This window comes from Rhincodon typus, chromosome 4, assembly GCF_021869965.1.
Source record: "Rhincodon typus isolate 14 chromosome 4, sRhiTyp1.1, whole genome shotgun sequence".
Lineage (NCBI taxonomy): Eukaryota > Metazoa > Chordata > Chondrichthyes > Orectolobiformes > Rhincodontidae > Rhincodon > Rhincodon typus.
In genome coordinates, this window is record NC_063335.1 from 27,421,916 (window position 1) to 27,431,853 (window position 9,938).

Sequence of the window (9,938 nt, forward strand, 5' to 3'; positions counted from 1 at the left end):
CAGACATGTCCCTGTGAAAATGAGGGATAGAAAGGGCAAGATTAGGTAACCATGGATGACAGGTGAAATTGTGAGACTAGCAAAGAGGAAAAAGGAAGCAAACATAAGGTCTAGGTGACTGAAAACAGACGAAACTTTGGAAGAATATCGGGAAAGTAGGACCAATCTGAAACACGGAATTAAGAGGGCTAAAAGGGGCCATGAAATATTTTTAGCAAACAGGGTTAAGGAAAATCCCAAAGCCTTTTATTCATACATAAGGAGCAAGAGGGTAACTAGAGAAAGGGTTGGCCCACTCAAGGACAAAGGAGGGAAGTTATGCGAGGAGTCAGAGAAAATGAGTGAGATTCTTAATGAGTACTTTGCATCGGTATTCACTGAGGAGAGGGACATGACGGATGTTGAGGTTAGGGATAGATGTTTGATTACTCCAGGTCAAGTCAGCATAAGGAGGGGGGAGGTGTTGGGTATTCTAAAAGGCATTAGGGTGGACAAGTCCCCAGGTCCGGATGGGATCTATCCCAGGTTACTGAGGGAAGCAAGAGATGAAATAGCTGGGGCCTTAACAGATACCTTTGCAGCATCCTTGAGCACGGGTGAGGTCCTGGAGGACTGGAGAATTGCTAATGTTGTCCTCTTGTTTAAGAAGAGTAGCAAGGATAATCCAGGAAATTATAGACCGGTGAGCCTGACGTCAGAGGTGGGGAAGCTGCTGGAGAAGATACTGAGGGATAAGATCTATTTACATTTGGAAGAAAATGGGCTGATTAGTGATAGACAGCATGGTTTTGTGCAGGGAAGGTCATGTCTTACCAACTTGATAGAATTCTTTGAGGAAGTGACAAAGTTGATAGATGAGGGAAAGGCTGTAGATGCCATATACATGGACTTCAGTAAGGCTTTTGATAAGGTTCCCCATGGTAGGCTGATGGAGAAAGTGAAGTCGCATGGGGTCCAGGGTGTACTAGCTAGATGGATAGAGAACTGGCTGGGCAACAGGAGACAGAGAGTTGTAGTGGAAGGGAGTTTCTCAAAATGGAGAACTGTGACCAGTGGTGTTCCACAGGGATCCGTGTTGGGACCACTGTTGTTTGTGATATACATAAATGATCTGGAGGAAGGTATAAATGGCCTGATTAGCAAGTTTGCAGGTGACACTAAGATTGGTGGAGTAGCAGTTAGTGAAGGGGACTGTTGGAGAATGCAGCAGAATATAGATAGATTGGAGAGTTGGGCGAAGAAATGGCAGATGGAGTTCAATCCAGTCAAATGCGAGGTGATGCATTTTGGAAGATCCAATTCAAGAGCGAACTATACGGTAAATGGAAAAGCCCTGGGGAAAATTGATGTACAGAGAGATCTGGGTGTTCAGGTCCATTGTACCCTGAAGGTGGCAACGCAGGTTGATAGAGTGGTCAAGAAGGCATACGGCATGCTTTCATTCATCGGACGGGGTATTGAGTACAAGAGTTGGCAGGCCATGTTACAGTTGTATAGGACTTTGGTTCGACCACATTTGGAATACTGCGTACAGTTCTGGTCACCACATTACCAAAAGGATGTGGATGCTTTGGAGAGGGTGCAGAGGAGGTTCACCAGGATGTTGCCTGGTATGGAGGGCGCTAGCTATGAAGAGAGGTTGAGTAGATTAGGATTATTTACATTAGAAAGACGGAGGTTGAGGAGGGACCTGATTGAGGTCTACAAAATCATGAGAGGTATAGACAGGGTGGATAGCAAGAAGCTTTTTCCCGGAGTGGGGGACTCAATTACTCGGCGTCACAATTTCAAGGTGAGAGGGGAAAAGTTTAAGGGAGATATGCGTGGAAAGTTCTTTACACAGAGGGTGGTGGGTGCCTGGAACGCGTTGCCAGCGGAGGTGGTAGAGGCGGGCACGATAGCATCATTTAAGATGTATCTGGACAGATACATGAATGGGCAGGGAGCAGAGAGATACAGATCCTTGGAAAATAGATGACAGGTTTAGATAGAGGATCTGGATCGGCGCAGGCTTGGAGGGCCGAAGGGCCTGTTCCTGTGCTGTAATTTTCTTTGTTCTTTGTTCTTTGTTCATCCTGTGTTATTGATGATCGCTTTGTACATTCATGACATACTAGTCCTGCACCGGTGCTCAAGCTAAAAGCTTACCAAATACTTCAAAAGCACTCATTGAACTAACCAGGGTCCTAGCTGAACAAACCCTCAATAATATTGAATATTTAAAGAAATATATTGCTGAGCCCAAACTAAATAGATGTTCTGATTGTTGATGATGTTTCTGCAAAAGTGTAAGTGGCTGTTCTGGAATAAGAAATGAATATTGTGTATGGTGAGGGAAGAGGAGGTGATTACAATATGTGATTGATCCCATTTAGGCAACAGTGCAGGAGTTTTACTTGCCATTAATTTACTCAATTTAACTTTATTAACCACTAATTGTATAGATTCCAAGTTAAAAGATAACACACGTTTGTAATCTTCGGTATTTGTGCTGTTATCTTTCTCAGTAGGAAAAATGAAACAAAATTCAATACAAGTACCAAAAGTAATGTGGCTGCATCGTCCAACAAAGGTGTTAATAAGAATATAAAAAGAACCCCTAAAAATCAAAAGTAGCTCTTGAGAATGAGTCACTAACAAACCATGAAAGATAAATACTTTGACTGCTGAAGAGTTATATTCTCAGTGTAGGTTATTTTTGGTCAGTATTTACATTAGAGAAAGAAATCAGCATAAGAGACATTCCAGTGAAACTAGCTAGCAGGATGTTGATGAGGGTCATTAATGAATGAGATAACTGCATAGAGACAGGTATCCCATCACCAAGTCACCCTTTATTTACATGTGCACTGTACATGGGCTCTGACCAGCCAGCTCAGAGCCAGACCCTGGAATAAGGAGACTCTCTGAATCTCCAATATATATCTGTCAGCCAGAGCTCCCTGATTGGGCCTGGTTAACAACCCCAATCAAAGATTTCAAAGTCAATGAGATCTACCTGGCCCTCGCTGCAATCATCATAATGAGCCAATTCACAAGATTCTTTTAAAGGCATCACAACTTAATGGTGTCTAAGGAGTTTAATAGGAGTTACATGGGTGTGCTGCTTTGTAGAAAGGCCATTCAGCAAATACCATTCAAACCCACGTCACCAGCACGTTATCCTGGAATACTAGTCCAGTGGCAAAACCCTAGGCCACCAGCTCTGCTCAACGCTTTTACGTTTTGGAGACATGGCTGGGTGGTGTACAGGTTTCTTGAGTCATCAGTAACTTTAGAGGAGCACAATCTCTGGTTACAATTCACTGGGAAATCTCTGTGAAGTAGTTTTTAAGCCCCATAACTCTCATCCTTCATCTCCATGTCACTTCAAACTCTCCATGTCCCTGCTGCTTCCCATGCCCCTCATGCCTCCATGGCTATTTTATGTCCCTCTCTATTCACCCTGTGTATCCTGCAAAGACACCCGTCCTATACTCAGTATAAACAGATCTTAGGATATTTTTGAAATGAGCTTTAAAGGAATAAACTTCTAATTCTTTCTTAATTAATTCACGGTCTGAGAACATCACTGGCTAGGCTAGCATTTAATGCCCATCGCAGAGGATGGTTAAAAGTTTGTAGTTAGGATCCATTGCTGAGGGCTTGGAGTCACATATAGTCCAGATCAAGTAGGGATGGCAGTTTCCGTCCCTTAAGGACATGAATGAACCAGGTGGGCTTTTCTGTCAATCGATTAAACTGAGACATCATTAGACTCTTAGTTCCAGATTTTTTTAAAAATTGAATTCAAATTCCACCATCAGTCATGGCAGGGTTCAAATCTAGGTCCCCCGAACATTAACTGGGTCAATATTCCAGCGATAATACTACTAGGCCAGCGCCTCTCCTGAGTGTAATAATGTAACAGAGCGGTCTTATTCAAAGACAAATCATGGTGGAAAGAAATCACTTCCATTCATAACACCTAATTATAAAAAGTAAATGCTTTTAAGTGGTTAAGTGCAAAAAAACTAATGAAGCAGTCATCCACTTACAACATCAAAGCTAGATAACCTTTTAATAATCTCTTAAAACTCTCCATTAAATTTGTGAACATAGTCTCCATGCTGGGACAAGTTGTTCAGCTTTTATTTGAAACTCAGTCAAGTGTTCGTAATAGCCCCAATTACCAAAACAACCCTTGGGAAAATTAAACAAATTAAAGATAACTGAACATTTAAAATACAGATGACAACATGGTGGGGGAGTTTTACTGGCACATATTTCAACAGTTTTGAAGGTGTTAAGATGTTTTCTCAATTTGTAGAAGTAATACAATGCATTTCAACATTTACACAAGTGTTTTTCAACCAGGGTTTCTCAGAAGTCTGGGGTTTACACAAATATGCCATAGTCACTTGAAAATTGTACTGAGTACAGAATTTGCTTTTCTTAGCACAAAAACTAAAATAAAATAATTATTACATGTGACCATTTTACAATGCATTATAGTTTTTATAAATGTGTCCTATAGTTTAATTTTGAATTGTTTAATGGTGTTTTACTTCGGTTGGGGTTTCTCAGAATAAATTCAAAGTTGAACCAGTGGAATTAAGTTGCAGATGAGAGGTGACCTCATTAAGTGGTAAATCAGGCTTCAGGGAAGAAATATCCTACAATAGTTCCTAAATCTCTCTGAAGGTACTATAGCAAAGAAAGTTTACATCAATTGACATAGGAAAGGAAAGAAAAAGAAAAATTGTTTAGAAATTATTGAAATATACTGACTGTAATATAACTCTGACCATTATATGACCTCCAGAATAGTTAGCTGCTATTTAGCGACCTGGGACATGGATTCAGAAGGACGTTGCCAATATCAGCCTAAACCTATCCACCGTCAGCAAAAAGAAATTGTGATACCCATCATTCCATTTGAAAAGCATAACAAAATAGCGAGTCCAGTGTATTTTTTTTGCAGAGGGAATGACGTTAGAAATGGCTCTTTGTGTTTTCCTTTCAGCCCTTCACTTACAATGGCTCACAGAAATCTAACAGGAGGCTGCAATGTGAACTGTGCATGCAGAACCCATGAGTATGAGCCTGTCTGTGGATCAGATGGGATCACGTACTTCAGTCCTTGCTTAGCTGGTTGCTCAAACGTTGTCAATGAAAGTACAGGGGTGAGTAACTGCTATCACACAGTTGTGAATGCCAAAATAACATTCCCCTATAACTGACTGACACACACAGTTGAGGTGCACTAACGGTGAGTTTGATTTAGTAAGGAGTGTAAAATTGGAGATTTTATTTTCCATTGAAGTCAATGAAGATAAAATCAACACTGAAGTCACTAAGTATCATTAAACTATTAAAATAAAATTTGAGAAAGAATTCAGAGGCCAGATACAGAGGTCAGAGCATTGCTATAATTAAAGGCAGGTGGAGTACTTTCAATATTAATCTCTGTAAATGAAAAATGAAAACAATGCTGCAGGATATAATTGCAGCTCCAACTTTGACTTCTTAAGAAAGGTGAGGGAGAGAAACCAGAACTTTAAAGAAGTTTTTTTTCTGATATTTCTTGTAGGGAGTCTTGGGGAAATTGTGTTTAAAGAAGAGGCATCCTGTGTGTAAAGGAGGAACAACTATAATGTAGTGTAAAAGGGCAATGACTAACTAATGTAATGGAGAATAAACAAACATCAGAAGTAGTGAAACAGTGGATATCGTTCCGGAAAATGAACTTTTCTTTCATATTTGAATAAGTTTCTGCCAGTTTCTTAAGAAATTGGTTTATTGACGTGAATGTGTTTAGTAGGAAAATGATTGGATGATGTTACAGAACAATTGTATAGGAGTGGTACCACTTAATGCAGTGACTGAAAGAAGACACTAATTTAAAACAGTGCTCCTCTTCCTGAGTCTCAAATATGTTTTTACAGATGAAGAACTACACTGACTGTGCCTGTGTTCAAAGCCGGCAGGTGATAACGCCCCCTACAGTCGGTCAGAGAAATCAGCTCCGATTGGTCATTGTGAAAACGTATTTGAATGAGAATGGCTATGCTGTGTCTGGCAAGTGTGAACGGACGTGCAATACACTGATCCCTTTTCTGATATTCCTTTTCATCGTCACGCTCATCACAGCTTGTGCACAGCCGTCAGTGATCATAGTAACACTCAGGTAAGATCCTCAACCATGGACTGGAGTCAACTAGGCATGGGAATGCAAGAGATTGTATCAGAATATACTCAACAACATGTTTCATTCATTGTCACATGATGCCCTGGTGAAATTTTTTAGTGTAAATTTGATTAGTCCTTTCTGTCACATGAACCAATCAGCATCCATTTAGGTAACTCCTGAGGTAAACTTTCCAAGCCTTCTTTGAAATGTAATGACCACAACATGTGTCTCTCTGTACGGGTTGATCTCATCTCCCTATTTCTGCTGCTGACAATAGTGTCGTGAAACAAGATTGGGAGAACAAGAACGCTATTGTGTACCACTCAATGTATCCATGGAGATTGCTGTCACTGATATTTTATTCTTAATTCTTTTTAAGATAATTTAATGATTGGCCAGGATTTAGGCATTTCCCATTCCTAGACCTTTTCTAACAGGAAGGTGACTAATCTACGTGCCATTGCTTCTTCAGTCGTTATCATGGAGTGCCTCACAGCACCTTCATTGGGAAAGGCTGGCTTAATAAAGGGCCAGTCAGGCTATTAATTGGTTACTGGTGGATCTATCCTGGGGTCAAGGATCCCAAAGCTCAAGAGATGCCCGTCTGTCAGAGGTCCTCGATGCCATCAGCACCACCAGGGGATCGGTGGTATTTAGTGGCAATGTGACATCAAACTGCTGGTTGAATACCAGGGGAGATGGATTGTTGTCCCAACGTTAGCAACAGTAAGGAACCTCAGTTGGCCTCAGGGCAGGAGGTCCATCCATGAGCCTTCCCACTCAGGACAAAGGTGGGACAGGAGCAGGAGAGTGGGGTCCGTACCCTGTAACCTCCAGCCCAATTGAATTTTGTCCCATCTCCAAACCTGCCTCTGGGAAGGTATTAAATTCCACCTGTAGCTGCTGGTTTGTTAAATACATCAATGATATTGATGAAAATGTGGGGGAATGTTAAGAAAATTTGCAGATGACACCAAGATTGATAGAGTGGTCAATTACAAAGAAGATAGCTGTAGGTTACAGGATGATATAGATGGCTTGGTCAGATGGGCAGACCAGTGGCAGATGCTATTTAACCCTGATAAGTGCAAGGTGATGCACTTTGGAAGAAGAAACAAAATAAGGGAATATTTAATGAATGGCAGGACACTGCGTGGCTTAAAGGAACAGAGGGATATTGGGGTAATTATTCACAGATCCCTGGAGTTGACAGAGAATATGAATGGGATAGTCATATGAGACACTTGCTATCATCAGTTGTGACATAGAGTATAAGAGCAGGGAAGTAATGTTGGAGTTGTACAGAGCATTGGTGAAGCCACAACTGGAGTACTGTGTGCAGTTCTGGTCACCTCACTACAGGAAGGACGTGAGAGCACTAGAGGGGGTAAAGAGGAGGTTCACCAGGATGTTGCCTGGGATGGAGAAATTGAGCAATAAGGAAAGACTAGATCGGATTGGATTGTTTTCTTTATGCAGTGATTGGAACGAGGTCAGCCAGGTGGACCCATAGAATATGAGTTCCCTGATTGGGGCTGTTAACCTGGACTTATCAGGGAGTCCCAGCTGACAGATATAAACAGGAGTGTCAGGGGTTGTGTTCACACTGAGAGCTGGCTCTGTGCTGGCTGGGTCAGTATTACGTACTACACACGTGTAAATAAAGGGTGATGTGGTGATGAGATACTGGCCGTTGTGGAGTTATTTCAGTGGCGATGAGAGAAAAACACGCCCTGAAGAGATTAATTCACAACAGTCATCTTGGGGTAAGCATTTCTGGTATCATGCCACAATTTGGGAAGCTTTGTCTCTTCCATCCTGCCATCAAAGATTGGCCCAGTATGTGGAAAGAATACATTATATTTTCCGGCAAATGACATTGGGGCAGACGAGAAGCAAAGAGTAATTCTCCTGATAGCGTGTGGAACTACAGCCTTTTCAGTTATTAGAAGCCTAACTTTTTCCTGAAGGCGCCAGATACTAAAACCTTTCAAGATGGATTTGGTTAAGGAATATTATGACCCAAAGCCTCCTTTAAATCTGAGATGCTATCAGTTTTACTCCACAGCTCAAGAACCAGGGGAATCAGTATCGGGATTTTTGACGAGGTTAAGATGACTGGCAGAGGCATGTGATTATGGTTTAACCCTAAGTGAGATGTGAAGAGACTGTATGGTATGTGGGATGAATGAAGTAAAAGCGCCTACTGGCTGAAGCCCAACTGGACTTCAAACAGGCACTACATTGTCATTAGAAAATGGGGCAAGTGGTGCTTATGAATCACAGGCTATACAGATGGAACTGGACACCCTCGCCAGGCCGACTGAGCTTGGGAAACACCACTTGCGTGAAGGGAATTGCATAGCCTTGCTCAGGACATATCCTGAACAGAGGGACTAAAGGTCAGCCCACAGCAAAACCCCAAAACAAAGGCCAAGCCTCAGCCAAACAGTTACAAGTTTCTCGAGGATCTGGGTCAGCAGGCCACTGTAATTGCTGCTGGTAAACGGACTCGAGACAGCAACTAGACCTAAATTAAGTAAAAGAGGTCATAGGCTGGTATCCAGGAGAGTGCACTCCTTGGAAAGTCCACCTACAGCTGGTTTGGAACAGTAAAACTGCTTAGCAACATCCAAATCAGAACTGGTCACAATAAACGCCTAGTTAAATGGTCACCCAGTTCTAGTGGAGGTCAGTGCTGGTGTGGCTGTATCAGTGATTGTGGAACCAGTTTTTACCAAAATTCACTCTGGACTCCGACCCTTAAGTTTCCATAAGACCTTGGCCACACTAAGAACTGAAACTGAGCAGCCCCTACAGATTAAGGGTACAACTTTGATTCCAGTCTCTTATGAGAAGCAGTTGATGCAATAAAAGGCTTGGGCCCAAGGCTGATCGGGTGAAATTGGTTGAGAACAATTTGCCTTGATTGGCTCAACATTTTTCAATTAGAAAATGGCAGCCTGAGTGAAGTCCTAATGAAATGCTCAGAGGTTTTACAGGGAGGTCTAGGGACTGTCAAAGGGGTCAAGGCCACCTTACGTATATTTGACCAAGAAGCAATTGCGTGATTCTGTAAGGCCCGCCCAGTGCCATTGGCCTTATGGGCAGAAGTAGAGGCAGAAATCAGAGGCTGGAAAGCGAAGGAATTGTCAAACCATTCCAATTTGCAGAATGGACAGCACTGTGATTGTGAAGCCTGATGGGTCAGTTCGCTTTTGTGAGGATTTTAAACAAATGGTAAATCACTTCTTGCAGCTGGATAAATACCCAATCCCTCACATAGCAGACTGATACACAAAGCTAGCAGGGGGACAGGGGGTGCTGTCCTTCACAAAGCTGGATGAGCCATGCGTATGTGCAATTGCGATTCGATGTATGCTACAGTTAATACCCAGAAGGATACCCATAAGGGTTTGTACCAGTATGCGAGATGGCGTTTTGGGGTATCATCAGTCTTTGCCGTTTTCCAGCAGACCATAGAGTACATTTTGCAAGGTCTACCTCAGGTCACCATTTATCTTGGATGACATACTAATAACTGGGAAGACCAATAAAGAGCATTTAGAGAACAAAAACAAAGTTGCTGGAAAAGCTCAGTAGGTCTGGCAGCATCTGTGGAGGAGAAAACAGAGTTAAAGTTTCGGGTCCGGAACACCCTTCCTGTTCTGAGGAAGGGTCACCGGACCCGAAACGTTAACTCTGTTTTCTCCTCCACAGATACTGCCAGACCTACTGAGCTTTTCCAGCAACTTTGTTTTTGTTC

General features: G+C 42.2%; 1 protein-coding gene across 1 annotated transcript in view; it reads left to right on the plus strand.

Moving 5' to 3' along the window:
• LOC109910929 (solute carrier organic anion transporter family member 5A1) overlaps nt 1–9,938 on the plus strand; it is a 163,579-nt gene that overhangs the window by 139,090 nt on the left and 14,551 nt on the right. Inside the window, exons 6-7 of the mRNA XM_048596111.1 lie at nt 5,006–5,165; nt 5,928–6,169. Coding sequence (XP_048452068.1) covers nt 5,006–5,165; nt 5,928–6,169 — 402 coding nt within the window. The remainder of the gene's footprint in view (nt 1–5,005; nt 5,166–5,927; nt 6,170–9,938) is intronic.